Source organism: Corylus avellana, chromosome 6 (genome assembly GCF_965113065.1).
Source record: "Corylus avellana chromosome 6, dhCorAvel1.hap1.2, whole genome shotgun sequence".
NCBI lineage: Eukaryota > Viridiplantae > Streptophyta > Magnoliopsida > Fagales > Betulaceae > Corylus > Corylus avellana.
The window spans coordinates 3951168-3968469 of NC_142495.1; the positions used below are offsets into that span (position 1 = coordinate 3951168).

At 37.8% G+C, this 17302-nt stretch overlaps 5 protein-coding genes and 1 non-coding gene across 6 annotated transcripts; 3 read left to right on the forward strand and 3 right to left on the reverse strand.

The window, feature by feature from the left end:
• The first annotated feature begins 1918 nt into the window (after nucleotides 1–1918).
• On the forward strand, nucleotides 1919–4810 carry LOC132187292 (uncharacterized). The gene is made up of 2 exons (XM_088517596.1): nucleotides 1919–2127; nucleotides 4516–4810. Exons 1-2 carry the CDS (start codon nucleotides 2011–2013, stop codon nucleotides 4579–4581), a joined length of 183 nt encoding a protein of 60 aa, XP_088373722.1. The 5' UTR covers nucleotides 1919–2010; the 3' UTR covers nucleotides 4582–4810.
• A 751-nt stretch (nucleotides 4811–5561) lies between these two features.
• On the forward strand, nucleotides 5562–8390 carry LOC132186817 (voltage-dependent chloride channel 1, chloroplastic). The gene is made up of 4 exons (XM_059600894.2): nucleotides 5562–6442; nucleotides 6751–6918; nucleotides 7284–7490; nucleotides 7803–8390. Exons 1-4 carry the CDS (start codon nucleotides 5768–5770, stop codon nucleotides 7977–7979), a joined length of 1227 nt encoding a protein of 408 aa, XP_059456877.2. The 5' UTR covers nucleotides 5562–5767; the 3' UTR covers nucleotides 7980–8390.
• A 423-nt stretch (nucleotides 8391–8813) lies between these two features.
• Nucleotides 8814–11142, reverse strand: LOC132187156 (Cytidine/deoxycytidylate deaminase family protein). The gene is made up of 3 exons (XM_059601358.2): nucleotides 10614–11142; nucleotides 10037–10335; nucleotides 8814–9784 (listed from the first exon to the last, which is right to left on the reverse strand). The coding sequence occupies exons 1-3, from the start codon at nucleotides 11001–11003 to the stop codon at nucleotides 9175–9177; spliced, it is 1299 nt and encodes a 432-aa protein (XP_059457341.2). The 5' UTR covers nucleotides 11004–11142; the 3' UTR covers nucleotides 8814–9174.
• A 78-nt stretch (nucleotides 11143–11220) lies between these two features.
• Nucleotides 11221–11294, reverse strand: TRNAV-CAC (transfer RNA valine (anticodon CAC)). The gene has a single exon. It is a non-coding gene; the product is annotated as a tRNA-Val (tRNA).
• Nucleotides 11295–11393: 99 nt separating this feature from the next.
• On the forward strand, nucleotides 11394–13512 carry LOC132187352 (uncharacterized). Its single transcript, XM_059601641.2, has 2 exons — nucleotides 11394–11758; nucleotides 12942–13512. Exons 1-2 carry the CDS (start codon nucleotides 11524–11526, stop codon nucleotides 13160–13162), a joined length of 456 nt encoding a protein of 151 aa, XP_059457624.1. The 5' UTR covers nucleotides 11394–11523; the 3' UTR covers nucleotides 13163–13512.
• A 770-nt stretch (nucleotides 13513–14282) lies between these two features.
• SKIP4 (SKP1 interacting partner 4) lies at nucleotides 14283–17163 on the reverse strand. Its single transcript, XM_059600131.2, has 3 exons — nucleotides 17046–17163; nucleotides 15746–16252; nucleotides 14283–15060 (listed from the first exon to the last, which is right to left on the reverse strand). Exons 2-3 carry the CDS (start codon nucleotides 16225–16227, stop codon nucleotides 14463–14465), a joined length of 1080 nt encoding a protein of 359 aa, XP_059456114.2. The 5' UTR covers nucleotides 16228–16252; nucleotides 17046–17163; the 3' UTR covers nucleotides 14283–14462.
• Nucleotides 17164–17302: the final 139 nt, after the last annotated feature.

Below are 17302 nucleotides of genomic sequence, written 5' to 3' on the forward strand. Positions count from 1 at the left end.
AATCGTAAAAGTGTTTGGTAAAACATGTTAAAAAAAACTTTTTTTATTAAATATTTGTTATGCGAAATCGTGATTTTTGTTTAAATTCGTGCTTTTTCAAATAAAAACTCTTTGGACTACTTATAGAAATTACATATTTTTTTTTCTATTTTAAATTAAATGTTTTTTAAATCGCAATGTCAAACACCTTACGTTTGTGATATATTTTAAAAATATAGATTATTCTTGTCAAATCGCAATTCCAAACGCACCATAAGTCTATGTAGTTTCACTCATTTTTATAATTAGCATTCTATGTTAGAGAAATTGTTAAGAACTTCTCATGGTAAGCAAAAAAGAAAATAGATAAAGTCCATGTCAAAGATTTAAATATAATTTGTTAATGTGTCATGTCACTAATTAGATAACTATACCTTTACTTATAATAAAATAAAATAAAGGGGTTGATCTAGTCACTTCCTTTTGGCTAGATGGGGGGTGACCAAACAATCTCTATGATTATATAAGTAGTTCGACCACTCTTTTTTACTGACCTAAAAGTGGCCGAACCACATAAAAGGTTTTTTTTAAAAAATTGAGGGGGCGGTTCTAGCAACTTTTGTTTGGGCATTTTGGGGTGAACGAACTACCTCCTATGTTTAATAGAGATGGTTTGACCATATCAAAATATATAGGAGTGGTTTTTGCCACTCCCTCTAGAGTTTGGCCAAATGGGAGGTGATCTAGCCCCCCTAAGGGCCATGTAGTCCTCATATATGTTCAAAAAGGCTAAAGATCGAACCACCCTCTCTTGAGGGTTTGAAGGTTTTTGTAAAAAAATTGGGTAGGAGTTAAGGGTGCTTGATTTTTTTTTTCCTTACCAAATAAAGTTAATTGCAAATGGATGCAACTGCATCCTTTGGGTGGCTTCTTTTTTTATTAATTCTTAATAGAGTATTATAGGAAGAAAAACAGAAAAGTGGTCTTGTTTAAGGTTTTCCATCCAACTTAAAGTCTTAAAGGCTAATCCTATCAAAGTGGTTTATTTGTTAAAAAAATGAGAGTTTGATGTCTCTATATTTAACACGTGAGTTTGCAAGACTTTTTATAAAGTTGCTGGTAGTTAAGGTATTTATTTATTTAACCCATTAATTATGGGGTATATGCAGTTGCGGTTAGTGGTTATTGACTAAAACCGTTTCGCTTAGGTGGTTAGCGGTTATTTTATATCCGGTGATTAGCGTATATTACTATATTTAAACTAATAACCAATTATTTTATAACCTTTTTTATTTTTTATTTTTTTATTTTTTTATATATATGAGCTTTTGGTCTTTTTGAGGTGTTTAGGGTATTTTTGTGCCTATTTTAAATAGTTTTGGGTTAAAGTGTTCCAAAAAATAATGAATATGATGAAACCATATCCTAACTCGTATTTAAAATGACACTGTTTTAATGTTTAAAACCAAAACGGCGTCATTTAATGTTATATTTTTAATATAAAATATATATTATCTATAAGGGTATGCAGTTAGCAGTTTATAATGGGTTTTCTCTACCCCTAAAACCGCTAATTTTATCACCCTAGATGATTAACAATTTTTTATAACTGCCTACTAAAACAGTTATCAGTGAGCAGTTGCGGGGCGGTTATAACCGGCCCGATTGTATACTACTACGGCACTAATAACCATTGGGGTGTCTCCAAGAAGTAACTCAATCAGCTGGAACCATGCCTAATGAAGCAGATATTACTAATTCGAATCCATCTTTCCCTCATGTGCGGACATATCAAAAAAAAAAAAAAAAACACAAAAAACCATGGGGTAGTTTTTGATATTTCAAATCCAAACTTCCAAACCCGTCTAGTGCTTTCTCATCTACAACCACCCACCCCAACCCCCGCCCCCAACACCACCCCCCCCCCCCCCCCCCCCCCCCCCCCTCTCTCTCTCTCTCTCTCTCTCTCTCTCTGGCCTCTCTTGTACGTGTAAACGCGTCTTTGATGTGCAAAGTTGAAGTAGAAGAAGCATGATGAACCCACAGACTGAGAAGCTGGTGAGGAGGACAACCATGGTGGCCACTGTCACTGCTTCCTATTTTCTCTTAACCGCTGACTATGGCCCTGAACCCAACGTTCTCGATCCTGTATGTTTTTCCTTTTTACAAAAGTTGTTTATTTATTTTTTAAGATTCTGAGGGTCTATTTGCTTGCCAAGAAGTGGTAGGAAAAGGAAACGGGAACAATCTTATAAAAAAATTTGGGGTTTTTATTTTTATTTTTTGATGTTGTACATGTGTAATTAGCATTCAAATGTATCATAAGTTTTTGATGGTTTAGTTTTGAAGTTTATAATATGGGTTTTCTGTAATTCTTTTTTGTCTCTGTATGTCCTAGATGGTCTTCTCTGATATCATCTTCATTTCTCAGTTGCAACTTGCAGACATTTTCGCTTTGGGTTGGATTGTTTCTTGAAAAGTGTCATATTTTAAGTCAGGATCTGCTATTGTAGTTCACAAATTTGGGGGTCTTTTGAATAGTGGGTTTGGACAATGTTGCTTGTTTTGGTGTAAATTTTGCTGATTAAGATTTTTCCCCTTACTTAAAAAAATAATAAAAAAAAGGATTTTTCCCTTTTGCCCAATTTAGTTAATAAGATAATCGTGAATTTCATCTTAATGTGAATACTTTGATTACAGTAGACGACATTAGGGGTCCTGCAATTGGCGCCTAAGATAGATTGAGTTCGAGAATGAGAATAACTGAATGCTAAGAGGAACAAGTGGCAAGACAAAAATTATGTGGAACTAGAATGGATTCGTCCATATAAGGGATGAGATGGCAGAAAGTTTTATGAACGATTTGCCTCTGTCCAGCAAAGATCCAGGTGGGGTGAGGATCTTACAAGGTTGTGTGGTCGGCTAGAAATATTAGGAATTGAACTTTTTTTATTTATTTATTAAGAACTGATCGATCAGTCTCTTTTTTGTTTGTAGTATGAACTAATCTGTTTGAGGTGTAAGAATTTTAGAATATAATGTAAAAACATAATTTCTTGGGTTTGATGTTTAGAGGGAATCATCAAGTGACTTATACTATACTAAGATGCAACATTGGATCAGCTTAAGGATTTATGTTCAATGGAATAAATTCAAAGAACTGGCAAACCCAGATTGTGGTGCTGTGTGTTTGTCTAATTGTCACACAAATCACATTGGAGATGGAATTTTATTAAGAAATTTTGTATATGAATGAAAAAGCAGCATTTGATTTTTTTTTTTTTGGGTCCTTTTCTCTTGTTACTCCTTGTATACAGTGGAGAATGCATTGCAAAGTCTCATCCTGGCTAATAAGAAATGCTACTCAAGAGACTGAAAGTCAGGATTACATGGCATCTCAGAATGATCCTCAGTTGACCAGAATAACAAGGTCAATCAAGGTTTCATCTTAGTTCCTCTTTGGAGGTGGCAAATGTATTCGATGCAATCTTTTTGCTCACCCTGTTGTGGTCGCCTCTAGCAATAAGGGTATGGAATAGAATTTTGTTCACAAGCATAACAGGTGCCAGAGTCTTGATACAGCTAGACAGAAAGTTTTAGGGTGTAATTTTAAGAAGCTCTAAAGGAAAATAGCTATGGGAACTGCTAGAATGCTTTCTAATGATACGCTAAACGTGTTATTCTGATTGGAAGAAAGGTAAAAAATGGATAGGAAGAGAAAATTTTAAGAATTTGTCCTGGAAATGTAACTCTAAAAGTACACTTGTGTACCTCAAATATATATACTTACTTGAACATCAATGTGACCCTTATAATTTATAATAGAAAACCGTAAACCGTGGTACTTCCAGTTTCCAATATTAATTTAGATTTTTCTTGTATGGAGATTTTTGACAGTGGGGTTGTGAAATACCGCTAGCCGCTAGGGGTAGCTGTAGGATCAACTTTCTCATAATATAGTAGATGTGCTTGGGGTTTAAAAATTTATGAAATAGCTTGAAGTTGTTTTGTCTAAATCTCAGTTGCTTTTAATTTGTGTATTCCACGCACACACACAGAGATGTGTATATATGTATAGATATATTGAACTGATATACTTGTCTCTCTCTCTCTCTCTCTCTCACACACACACACACAAACATTTAATTATTTTGTCAGTTTCCTGTGAAATTTCCTTTTGACTATTGCATTATTGATAAGAACTATAAATGAAGTTGCAATGGATTTTCATTTGTCAAGAATGTTCAGATTGATGCATGATTAACATTTGAAAGATGATCACCCAAGCATGAACAAAAGCGCAGGTCAGAAGGTTTACCTGGTGTTACTTGAAAAGTAATAGTTCATGTACATTGGAAAGCCATATTGCTCAGGCAATCCTTAACTGATAAAAGATAATTTACTTCACTATCTTTTTATTGTAGATAAGAAACTGTTTTCCTTGTACTTAATTGTAGTTCCATTTAACTCATCCGCATACATGTTAAAAATTGGTATTCTTTTGGAGTTTGTGATGACACAAATTTGCAATGGCAGATTAAGAAGGCGATACTATCAGCGCAAAATTCTGTCAAAGAGTTTGTATTTGGATCAAAGAAATAACCTCAAGAGAGTCGATGCGGAAGTTGGGTTCCAATAGTGCAAAGGATCATCTTTAGTTGATGGGCAGCACACAGTGTATAGGAACATCATGGGTTTAAGGTTTTGTTGAATATTTGAAGGGTGTAATACGAGACCCAGTTCTTTTGACACGTAATTTGTATTGTTTCAAGGATATCTCGTATATTTGGACCTCATGCTGGAAAAAATACATGCTATGGATTGAACATCATGTATATTTTGTACAAAGTTTTTCCTTATGCTGTTCTCCAAGCGTGCTTGGATGAAATCTGTGAGGCATCCAGACTCACTTTTATAGCTCAATCGTAGAAAAGCATGTGAAGATATAGAGCGGTGACAAAAGCTCGTATGATCAAACTCCCTGATTCACTGCCAGAATGTTGTACCATTTGAGTGTTTTGTGATTATTTTGTGTTTTAAGTTGGTTAATATTTTTGATTTGTTATGAAAATAAAATAAAAACAAAAGTGAGAAAGGAAAAGCTTTAACAAACAAAGCCATTGGTATGCCACTGTGTCCATGTTTTTTTGTTTTTGTTTTATAAGAATGGAGAACATTTAAGGGGGGAGGGGATCATTTTCTCACAGTCAAGCCAAATTCAGGGATAGAAGAGAAGGGAAAGATGTGAGAATGCAGCCCCAAAAAAGATTAATAGTATACCCATTTTGTTATATTATGAGCAGAGAAGTTCAACTTCCGTAAACTAGGAAGAGGAGAATGAGATTAAGCTTCGACCATCATTTCACTGTGAAATTCGGATAGTTAAGAGCCAACTTTACGATGTTTCCTGTTCTCATTAAGAAACCCTATTCCTTCCTTTTCATTTTCTTCTTCTTCTTCTTTTTTGAAAAAAATTATTTAATTTTTTTTTGCAAGGAAGCCTATTAAGTACATCAAGTCAAGTATAATAAGAGAGTGAGTCGGTCCCACGCGGCCAGGCCAGGCAGTGGTTCAAATCCACAGTGCAAGTTTGGCCGTCACAGCTAATCTACTCAGCCACCTGTAAACCTAAAATTTCTCCCATTATTTTATCCAACAAAAAAATTTGAACGTGTAAAAACCTCCTTCACAAAACAACCGTTTCTAACTAACCCATCCTCCACTCTCAGAAACCCTAACATTCCCTCTCCTTCCCTCTCCCTCTCCCTCCAAACCCTAACTCCCACCAATGACACAACCCGCAAACCCCATCAAACCCACCTCCAAAATCCCTCTCTCCTCCAACTTCACCCCCAAAACTTTCCTCAAATTACACCCACTGACCCTTCCCGCCAAACCCAAAACCACGCTCTCCTTCAAAGCCCACTCCTCCCCACCCTCCGATCGCACTCAAGCCCTAATCTCGATCCTCTGCACGATACCCGATTGGGCCGACCACATAAAAGAGCGTGGAATGCGACAGAAGCGGACCCTCTACGACCACGAGAAATGGGTTCAGCACAGGAGCTCGCTCCGCCACTGGCGCCACTTCATGTCGAGCCTGTCGTCGCGGGTGATCCTATCGCTGGTGCCGCCGGTTATCACCTTCACCTCCTTCGCGGCTATCATCACGGGCTATAATTACGCGGTGTCTGCGGACTGGTTGCCGTGGTTTTTCCCGGTGTTGAGGGGCCCATCTTTGCCGTACCAGCTGACGGCGCCGGCGCTGGCGCTCTTGCTGGTGTTCCGGACTGAGGCCTCGTACTCGAGGTTCGAGGAGGGGAGGAAGGCATGGACCAAGGTTATTGCTGGGACCAATGATTTGGCGAGGCAGGTGCTTGCTGGGGTTGAGGCTTCGGGTAAAAACGCACTGCTCAAGAAGGCACTTTTGCAGTATATTATGGCATTTCCGGTTGCACTTAAGGTTGGCTGGTTCTAGCTTTTATGTTTAATTTCTTGTTGGTGTTACCAAATTCTGCTTGCTTTTTTCAGTTAGTGAGGATAAGAAGTAATATAATATGTTCAATTTGTGTTCAATCAGAAGGTGTACAAAATTTTGGAATTGATATTTTTGTACCACAAAGCAATTAATGGGCTGGTGTAACAGTATGGTATGCTGGAGAAAAGCTCATTGTTTTTAACTTTAATTCTCTTTTGTGATTTAGAGAATGTGATTGGGTTAGGATTAGCCTGGTGACACAACATACTGATTTGAATAGTTTAAATTTGCAGTGTCATGTTCTTTATGGGTCAGATGTTACGCAAGACCTCCAAGGTTTTCTTGAAGTAGATGATCTAGCAATAGTGCTCAATTCGAAGCATCCGCCCCGTTGCATTATCGAGTTCATCTTGCAGAGCCTCCAGTTGCTAAAGGTGGAGGAATCAAGGAGAAATATGTTGGTAATTGCTCCCTTCTTTGGTTAATTAAGTCTTCCATTCTAACTAGTAAAGTTTCCAAAAGTGACCCAGAGTGTTTTCTGCTTTATTTTTTTGGTTTGGGTATTTTATTTCATTCCAAGATGATGGATAATGGTTACACAGTCATGCAAATGAAATTAATTTAGGGGTAATCAGATGTAGAATTGGTAAGACTTTTGATTCTTGATGTGCAGTCTATTTGTTTTCTTTAATGGCAGTAATATTTTTGAAAAACGTCTACAAGTAATTAATGTACAAATTGAAATGTTGACACTGAAATGATGGATAAAATCTTGTATGCTTTCTGAAATTTTTTTCATTGATGTCGTTTCTTAAATGTGATGCAGGAGTCAAAGATCTCTTGTTTCCATGAAGGAATTGGAGTTTGCGAACAACTTATGGGTAACCCCATCCCCCTCTCCTACACGCGATTGACCTCAAGGTTTCTGGTCCTCTGGCATCTCACTCTTCCTATCATACTTTGGGATGATTGCCATTGGATTGTTATTCCGGCTACGTTCATTAGTGCTGCTTCTTTATTCTGCATAGAAGAAGTATGTATCTCTGCTATCTACATATTATGTGTGTGAATGTGATTGAAGGATTGAGATCCCCTCAAATTTTCTAAAATATAAGATTCTCATATTTTAAAATTTGAGTAATTCATTACATATAACGGTCCAAATAAATACAGAGGTTTATATGTTACTGAGGCAAAATTTTAAAATATAAGAATTTCATATTTTAAAAAATTTGAGGAAATCCGAATCCGTGATTGAATGTGTGCGCTAAAGTAGTTTATTGCCATTTGATAATATTTTTCAACTTTTTGCCATGTGTGATTGAATTATGTTGGGTTTCTGTAGGTTGGTGTTCTTATCGAGGAGCCATTTCCAGTGCTTGCACTCGATGAGCTATGCAAGCAGGTTTACAACAACATTCAGGAAGCAATTGCAACTGACAAAATAATTCAAGCTCGGTTGGCTGCAAAACTAAGGAGCCACTCTAAGGAGCACTCACCAAATGGCCGGCCTAATTCTTAGGTGGATGGAAAGCTCATATTTTCACAATTTAGGATACGAGGCAGGTCGTCTATATGCTTCCCTGTTTGTAGAGCTGGTGGCTAGTTATCCGCATCTTCTGTAGTGGAGCTTTAGCATCAACATATGTGGATATGAAATGGTCTATTCAATTACTCCCAAGAAATTTGTGTTGTATTGTGTATATGTATATAATAGAGTCATGTTCAGCATACATAATTTTTATCTTCTTCTTCATTTTTGAAGGTAGGGAAAAATCGCAACTTTCCTTCCTAAACGAAGGAAAGCGGAATGACGGCTCAATTGTCTCATCTAGTTCCCTTCAGTCAGCATGTGGTGAAACAGAATCCTTCATGAGATTGCCACTAGACCGATTGACAATAAATTGTAGCATATTCATCTGTCTCTTGAATATTTCAATCACTTTCATTAAAGAAATCTGCAGATGGAATGCTCTGATCAAGGATCTTGGGATATAAGCTGTTCGCTCGTAGTCCTTCCCGTACTGTTTAATTTCACTGGCCATTTCTAACACCAGCATATTCCTCATAAAGTTTGCCCCTCAATTTTCAACAACAGATTCTTATGCACGACCTCTTTAAAAGCTTTTCCAAATCGCAAAGCTTCTCTAATGCAACAAAACACTGCAAATTCTTTGCACATGCAATCGAAATATCTAATTCATTTGGACCAAAACCACAAATCAAATCCCTTCCAAGTTATTTCCGCTTCTAAGACTGGAGAGTGAAGTTAGATGTTCAAGATCTACCGGATGCATGTGGAAATGATAGTTATCTACAAGTTGTCATTTTGTGCGGCGCACAATTTACATTCAAATGAGAATAATCAGGACATATCTGTGTGTTATCATTTGATAGAATACTTCTTCAAACTTTGCATACAAGATACAACACTTTTAGGCTAAAAACAAATGCAAGGAAAGACTACACGAAGGGCTGCAAATGAGAAAAATATGTCGAGTTCAGGGGAGTAGGGGACTGTGCTACCTTTTTATTTGTAAATAAAGAAAACGAGAGAGGCGTGAAAGCTAAATAAGCTGGATTGATTCCTTCTCTCAGCCTATAGAAGATAGAATCCCTGGCGTAACTGCCATGATGGCCAAAAACAATAGACAAACCCAAACACTTAACTATTGTAGTTCATTCGTTGTGTCTCCAAAAAATTTCAATCACTTACATTAAAGATAGCCCTCGAGCAACACATTGTTATCTGAGATTCTATGTCGTAAATTCTTCACTTCTAGTCTTTTATCCAGACTCTGCATTGCCACTCGTAAATTCTCACTATTACTACCATCCCAAAGCGGCAAAACTTCCATCACAATTTTTTGCAACAGATTTTGCTCAATACCCTCTTGGAGAAGCTCTTTAAGATCTCCAAAGTTCCCCCTCAAATCCAACAAAACACTGCAAAACCCTTGGCGCGCACAGTATTCCAAAATTGCCTTCAGATTTATCCGATCCAAAACCACCATTTCAATTCCCTGTTGAGCTGTTTCATGCTCTACATCCATCTCTTTGTCTCTGAAGATTATAACTTTAGCAGTTTCTTCAGTAGTTAGACCTGGGATTTTGATGGGAGGATTAGGAGTTCTTGCTGTTATAATCTGAACAGGTTGCTTGGCTCCAGGTTCTTGGGATGTCAGAATGGAGAACTTATCAATAAATAAGGTGGGAGAAAGTATAACAGCATCATATTCCTGTAACAACTGTGAGTAGTATCCACCGGGCTCTGTCACTCCTTCACCAAGCTGATCTAAAACGTTGCCATTAACTGAGAGAGAGTATCTGCAGGTCACAAAGAGTCCTTAAAATGGAATACATTTCTGTTTATATTTGCTCATAATAAAAGTTGAAACTGAAAATTGCCAAGTAAATTTGAAATATAAATACCCATGAGCAACATTTTTAACCATACCAATTGAAGAATTTACAAAAACCCAAAAAGAAAGAGCATTTATGAAGATTGATAACTACTTTTTCATGATCAAATAATTTTTTTTTTTTCTTTCTATAATTCAGAAAAGGTGGTGACTTTACCTGAGTGTTAAAAAAGGCTTTCCAGTCAGCATTCGATGGATATAGGCCTCATTAAGCGTCTTGCACAATTCTTCTTCAATGCCCACAGTCACATCAATACCTGCATCTCTCAGTCTATCCACCCCCTTCGAAGCCACTATTGGATTTGGATCCACCATTCCAATCACTACCTTTTTCACTTTGGCTTTAATCAAGGCTTCAGTGCAGGGGGGAGTTCTCCCATAGTGGTTACACGGTTCCAAGCTCACATATGCTGTTGCATTCTCAGCCAAATCCCCAGCATCTCTCAGAGCAAACACCTGCAAGGTTTCACCTCTTGAATATGCAAAAATTGTACATCAACAGGACTTAATATAATTCTCTCTCTAATTTCTAACTCTATATGGGTTTGGTTCCAAAAACCACTTCCAAAGTGCCCAACAAACAGTTTCTCAAATGTTTTCGACAAAATTTTTAACTGAAGTAACAAAATTCTAAAAGCTCATCATTCATATTTGAAACAAAAAGAAGGAAAAAAAAAAATCATACAGTTCGCGACAGAATAACTATGTTTAAAACAGAGTAACGTGGGTTTTACCTCAGCATGGGGCTGCCCCGCTTTAGGGTGAAACCCTTCACCAACAATTTTCCCATCCTTGACAATCAGACAGCCCACCATGGGATTGGGACTGGTACACCCAATTGCCTTCCTGGCAAGCTCCACACATCTCCTCATATAGAACCCATCGTCATTATCTTGTGCCACTTCGCCACATCTGACCCCAACCAAACCAGAACAGTTCATCACATCAGTTGGTGATTTGGACACCCATTTGACTAAATTGCAAAACCCAGATTTCGAATTTGGATGGGACACAAGTTTAGTGGACTGGAACGTGGGAGGGAAAGAAGGGAAAATATGAGGAGTGGGCGAGTAATTTAGTGGTGTGAGAGAGTGATTTGGAAATGAAAGTCTTTGAATTTGCATATTCTTTGGAAAAGCCAGACGAGAAAATGGAAATGAATACTTTCTTCGTCTTCTCCGTGAAAGCTAGAAAGGATCCGGCTTGGACATGGACATCTCCAGTTAGTGAAATGGACGGTCAAGATTCGACAATGGCATTTTTACACGATAGTATAAAAGAAATGATGAGAGTTGACTAGAGTAAGAGAGAGAAAAAGGAAAAACTAAAAAGAGAAGGGAATGTCTGAGCCCGGGTTCGAACCGGGGACCTCTAGTGTGTGAGACTAGCGTGATAACCAACTACACCACCCAGACCAGTTGTGTAAGCCTCAGAGCCATTTTAATATAAAAAGCTTTACAAACTTCACAGGGGTCTTCCACTCAAAACGATTCAGAAGGGGATCGCACTTTACCACTCACACTCTCAAAGCTTTGAAAATTTGAAAAACCCTAAAAACTTTCAAAAAAATTTCGGTTACCCTCCAAAAGCCACCTGAATCTCTCTCACCCACATGCTCTCTCTGTGTTGGACCCAAATCCAAACATGATGGCTGTGAACAAAACCCTAGGAACCTGCGAAGACGTTCGGACCTCCGAAGAGGAGGAGGAGGAGGTGGAGAAGCTGGAAGCGGATGTTAAGGAAATGGCGCAGAAGATTCTGGAATACAGAGCTGCGCTTCCGGATCAGCTCAGGACCACTCTCGCTTCCGCCCTCTCTGCTCAGAGACCTGTTCTCCCCGACGGCTTGGGACCCGCTCCATCAGGGGCTCCGAATACAGGTCACGTTTCGAGTTTTGTTTGGTTTTCTTATTTTTGGGTTCGATTATGGTTGCTTGTGTGCACGGTGGAAAATGCAGAAGAAAAAAAGAAAGAATTATTATTATTATTTTTTTTTCAAGAATGAAGGTTTTAGGATTTGGGGGTTTTGAATTATGGAATGTTTAATGTCTAATATATTCGAATATGGGAATGTTTAACTGTCATTGAGTGAGTGGTTAGCACAGCCAATTGGTGCGCTTCTTTGCGACAAAGAGGCCTAATTAGCCATTGGCCACCAAAAATCCATTTGTAGACTTGTTCTCTAGGAAAAAAGTGATTGGACGGATTATGTGTGTAGGGTATCTGATGAAACCTGTTAATTGTTGTTTAGGAAGATGCTAGGTCTCTGGATTTGTCTTTATGGTTGTAAATTTGAGAATAATGATGGAGAGTGTAAGAAATACTTGTATATAAGGAGTAGTTTATGATCAAATGATGGAAGTGTATGGGTGGTGATTGATTTTTTGTGTGGTGAAGTGGGGAGGATTATAAGTGGAATTTGAAACATTGGTTCTGATGGTGAAGATCGTAATAGCAGTGGAGCTCACGCATCAGAGAGGAGGGAAGCCTCTTCCTTTTGTCCTACTAAACCTCGTCCCTGCTCAGCACTCTGCTCCAAGTAAAGGAAACACCTCTAAGTACATTGATGTTGAAGATGACCATGGTAGTGGCACAGGTGAGGAGCGTGGGGGAACAAGTGTTTTTTTTTTTAAAAAAAAAAATCCAAAGAACAGTTTCTCCCTTTAGCCTTGAAATATAGTACTTGCGATTAACATAATTTCTTGCTTGCGTTATTTGCCTGCTAAAATGGTCCCTACTTAAACTTTCGTCTATCTTTTGAAACTAAGATTGAACTCAAACCGAATGGTTTTAACTTCCAAGGCTTAGGTGACCACTTTGCCAGTGAACTTAGCTCAAATGATACTTCTCCCTTTGAAACAAGGTGGAGGGTAAGGTTGTGGGTTCAATTCCCATTGGGTGCGTGTGTAACTTACCAATTAAAAAAAAAAAGGCTTCAGTGACCACATTATTGTTTGTTGTTCAGTTATTGCATCTGCAGTAGCTTTTTTTTTTTTTTTTTTTTTTTTTTTTTTGTAATTATCTGCAGTAGTTTGAGACAGAGACCTTGTGTCTGTTGTACAGATGCAGGAGGACAGTTTAAATCTAGTGAGGGGGCACCACAGGCAGAAGAAGATCAAGAGATGGCTAAGAAAATACAATTACTTAAAGATAAAATGTCAAGTAATGCCTCTGTCATGCCTAATGTCTTGAAGAGGATGAAAGAGTGTATTTCTAAGATTGACAAATTGGATTCGAACAATGGAATCATACATCCTGCATTCAAGAGGAAAAAGACTAGCTGACCTATTTTATCAAGCTTGCTTTTATTTTTATATGAGTTAATTTGAGGAATGGGATGACAAGGGTGTTCCGATGATTGTTTTAACTTATTTGCTCAATGTGGACATACATCCGGCTTTTCGAAGGAAAGGGTTCTATCGACAAGAGGTGTCTCACCTGCAGTAGATTTGAGAGTTTCCCGTGTACTGTAATTACTCCAAAAGGGCATTGATTTCATCTGTACCATAATTTGTTGATAATACCCGCATAGCATCTCTTCCTCTTGCACCCATTATTGATGTATTAAAAGTGATGAAGAGAAGATGCTAGATTCTAGAATGTCTATATATATTTTTTCTATTGTTCTTTCTTTTGTTGCTTGCTTCTACAAAAATAATATCGTAATGGACTGATTTTTGTACAACGCAAATGCAATAGCATTGTACACTAGGTACCTTCTCAGCATGCATTTCGCTTTGTTAAGGTTGCCTACTCATTTGTTTTCTCCTAATGTTGTAATTTCCGCTCTCCCATATTGATTAGGAAAAAAAAAAAAAAACCCTCTAAAATCACTTCACTGTAGAAGCTTTAATCAAGATAAACTTACTGATCCATTATTCTACTGCACTGGATGGTCCTTTTTACTGTGTTTAGATGGTAATTTCATTTCCGTGCATGTCTTGCTGCTTGGAGCTCCCAAGTTTTGTGAATTTTACTTTGCTTTTATGCCACTACATGATGCTTTCCAAGATGAGCTTTGATTTGGCCTTGATTTAGGAGACAACCAATTATCAGATCTTAGTAGTTTCATACATCCTGTCGAGGAATCAAATTCAAATTTAACCCAAATATATTCAGTTCAACATGAAACTCGGTTCAGTTTTAGATTTATTGGTAGAATATCGATTAGATTCTGATATTCTCCAGAATCGAACCAATCCAAACCATTTTTTACGCCTTTAATTATCTATGCACATGTTTTTACCACTAGTTTCACAAACAATGAACCTCCTTCAGCACGATGCAATCACAAGTTCACAACAATCCCTATTTGTATTTAATATCTTACTCACAAAAGAAAAGAAAAAAAGGAACATCCTCTAACGCCTGTCAAGAGTATCACACAACAATGAATACAAAACATAAACATCATCCACATTAGGAATTTATTTGAAAGTATAAATACAAGATACAGTTAAATGTTGAGTAAGATACAACGTATCATGTTCAGTTCCCAGGGGTGTCCCAATGTGGCCCCCAAAGCATTTAGTATATTCAGAGTATCAAACAACAATCAATTTAAACACTTGTACAAACAGAATCTCAAATTGCTAAACATTTACAGCTAATTACATCATCATCGGAAGTTAAATTAGGTATAGAAGAACTCACCATCACCCCTCCCATATTCCCTGCATTGCCAATGTCGATCATGACGGTACTAAGCCCCTTTCCCACAACAAATATTCTTTTCCCAACAGCAACTATCTGGCAGGGTGGTCTTGTAAACAAGGGAGACAACCTCCCGACTGGCACCCACTCCCTGGTTTCCTTTTGCCACATTATCAGCCTGGTTCCTGAACTCTGATCCAATGCATAAAGAGTACCATCCACAACAACTGCTGGACCCTGCCATCCCGACACCATGTCAGCATCTGCATGCTGCCATGTACCACTTGATGGTTCATAAACCACTGAATGCACACGAGAAGTTACAGCAGAAGTGCCACAGCGAATATAAATCTTCCCATCCATGACTATGGAATCTTCAATTTCAGGAAAAATGTTTGGGTCTGCGTGAGACTTCCAACTGTTTGTGGAAGGGTCATAAGTGTCCCAAGAATGTGGACTGCTTGAATTTGAACCTAACCCACCAATGGCATAGATTTTCTCATCTAAAACTTCACAAGCAAAATAACACCTGAATACATAGAGCTACAAGATTATTTCCAGTTTTCCAGTGCCAGGAAAAAGAAAATGATCTTTGAGGAAGAAAAAAATAAGTGATGAAGAAACAGATAGCGGTATGCATGCATGAATAGCTAAGTAACCTACAAATGAACGATCAATAGTAAAACAAAAATAAACCCCATATTTAACCAATTTTTTACCAGAGTCTCTTTAAGCCCCCCTCCCTCTCTCCCCTTTTTTACAAGTAAATCTTGCACTTTACTGTTATTAAACCCAAACCCCTAGCTGCAGGGGTCCGGGGCCCCTTCTACTTTTTTAAATGCTTAAAACAAGACTTATTAGAAAGGAAAATCTTGTCCCAAAAAAGCCAAAATACAGAAAAAAAAAGATCTGGCAGACTTTCCATTTGCACCCATGCAGATCCAAGAAAATAAAGGCCTTTATTTTGTGAATTTGCAAAACAAAAGTAAAAGAAAATGAAGCACTTCTCACTGTCACCCCAAGTTACAGCTGGCCATGGATGCAAACAATGAAGAACAGAATCCATACAGATTTCATAAATTGAAATATGTTATCTATGAAAGTGAGGATCAATTGAATCTAGAGAAAACTTACTTATCAAAAAAAAATTGAATCTAGAGAAAACTTAAATTACCAGCGTGCAAGTAACTTTGTTGTGAAGTGAGGAGTATTACCTTGCAGTTGACAATGGAGCAGCATCACTCCAAATGTTCGTCGAAGCATCATAGCAGTATACTTCATTGGTGGCATCTTCCGACCAACCACAGCCACCCAACAAGTAGACTTTCTTTCCCAATGCTTCAAAACTGACACCCTTTCTCTTCAAGATGCGAGGTGGAAGCCCTTGAATGGTCTTCCAACACCTTCTTGATGAGTTGGGGTCCAACACGTAACAGCAAACCCGATCACATTTGTCTCGGCACAAAGCATAAATCCAAGTCTCATCAAGTTTATGCTTTCGACGGTGCAAATGCCACTCTTCACTACACACTAGGTCTCTCCATCTCCTTGAAACACTCTTGAGAAGCGTATGGTACATTCGAGGAACTCTCGCCAGGCAAAAAAGAGCAATGTGATCTGGTAGTCCACATATAATTGGAGGTTCGGTCAACTCTATTTGACAGACACTGCCTGATCCACTATCTAGATGTTCCATTGCAATATTGCGCACAATCCAAAGCCTGCTAGATGTAAAAGACATCCATAAGCCTCTCAAACATGCAACATTATGAAGAACCTGATAACCCAACTACAAGCTAGAGCCTCAATACCTAAACTAGTATTCACAATTTGACTATGCTAAATCCTTGTGCAGATCATTTCTAGGGCTTAAGTCTACCCTTCATATCATTCATTGAAAGAAAATTATACTGATAATTACCTCAAATTAATTTGAAATTCTAGATTTAAAGCTGTAAACCCTTTTTTTTCCAGCCGACCACAATTCCACTAGACCACTCAGCACACAGAAACACACAATTATGCAATAAGTTACACTATTCAAGCCTACACTCATAATTTGGGTCAATTATTTTCAAGAATCCTCTTTTTTAAGAGAAATAGAAAAACTAAAAATTGTAAAAGTTGAATCCCAATCAAACCCACCACTCTTTTTATATCAATTAAATTGATCGGTGTTTAATTAAACGAAAAACAGACCTTCATCCCCTGTTTGGTTGTTAAGTAGATCAAATTTAAAAAGAAGCAAAGAAAAGGAATCGGTATACTTCAATGGCCAATGCAACACATATTTTCCAGAACAAAATCTCAGCAACCAAACAGACCGCAACGAAAATCGAATTAAATTATCTGAAAACCACCCCAACTTCATACATTCTACATGCAGATCGAACAAAACGGAAGGCTACAGATATTTCCAATCCAATCAAACCCTACGAACCAAAGGAGTAAGATTGAAAAGAATTTTCGAAACAGACCTGTAAAATTGAAAACAAATCTTGCGGGAAAACAAACCTGTGAGAATATAAGCTGCGTAGTTGTGGAATTGATTATGAATGAGCGGAAATGGTGAAGCTAATTAATCGTTATCTGGTTGATGTTTCTTTTTGGGGCGAAATTGTGAATCAAGAAAGTTGCGTGTCGATGAAAGGACCGGGCTGACCCGTGGATTTAAGTTTCATAGGCTTTGTGTTAACTTGGGCCGGGTCAAGCCCTATTTTCCCAATCTTCAAATCAACAAAAATAATAAAATATATTTCTTCATCGGAAAT

Coding starts and splice junctions, on each gene's coding strand:
- LOC132187292 (XM_088517596.1), top strand. CDS start 2,011: ATGATGAACCCACAGACTGAGAAGCTGGTGAGGAGGACAACCATGGTG. Junction 2,128..4,515: donor AACCCAACGTTCTCGATCCT/GTATGTTTTTCC, acceptor TTGCAATGGCAG/ATTAAGAAGGCGATACTATC.
- LOC132186817 (XM_059600894.2), top strand. CDS start 5,768: ATGACACAACCCGCAAACCCCATCAAACCCACCTCCAAAATCCCTCTC. Junction 6,919..7,283: donor AATCAAGGAGAAATATGTTG/GTAATTGCTCCC, acceptor AATGTGATGCAG/GAGTCAAAGATCTCTTGTTT. Junction 7,491..7,802: donor CTTTATTCTGCATAGAAGAA/GTATGTATCTCT, acceptor GGGTTTCTGTAG/GTTGGTGTTCTTATCGAGGA.
- LOC132187156 (XM_059601358.2), bottom strand. CDS start 11,003: ATGCAAATTCAAAGACTTTCATTTCCAAATCACTCTCTCACACCACTA. Junction 10,336..10,613: donor CGGGGCAGCCCCATGCTGAG/GTAAAACCCACG, acceptor GAAACCTTGCAG/GTGTTTGCTCTGAGAGATGC. Junction 9,785..10,036: donor AAGCCTTTTTTAACACTCAG/GTAAAGTCACCA, acceptor TGTGACCTGCAG/ATACTCTCTCTCAGTTAATG.
- LOC132187352 (XM_059601641.2), top strand. CDS start 11,524: ATGATGGCTGTGAACAAAACCCTAGGAACCTGCGAAGACGTTCGGACC. Junction 11,759..12,941: donor ATCAGGGGCTCCGAATACAG/GTCACGTTTCGA, acceptor TCTGTTGTACAG/ATGCAGGAGGACAGTTTAAA.
- SKIP4 (XM_059600131.2), bottom strand. CDS start 16,227: ATGGAACATCTAGATAGTGGATCAGGCAGTGTCTGTCAAATAGAGTTG. Junction 15,061..15,745: donor GCTCCATTGTCAACTGCAAG/GTAATACTCCTC, acceptor CTATGTATTCAG/GTGTTATTTTGCTTGTGAAG.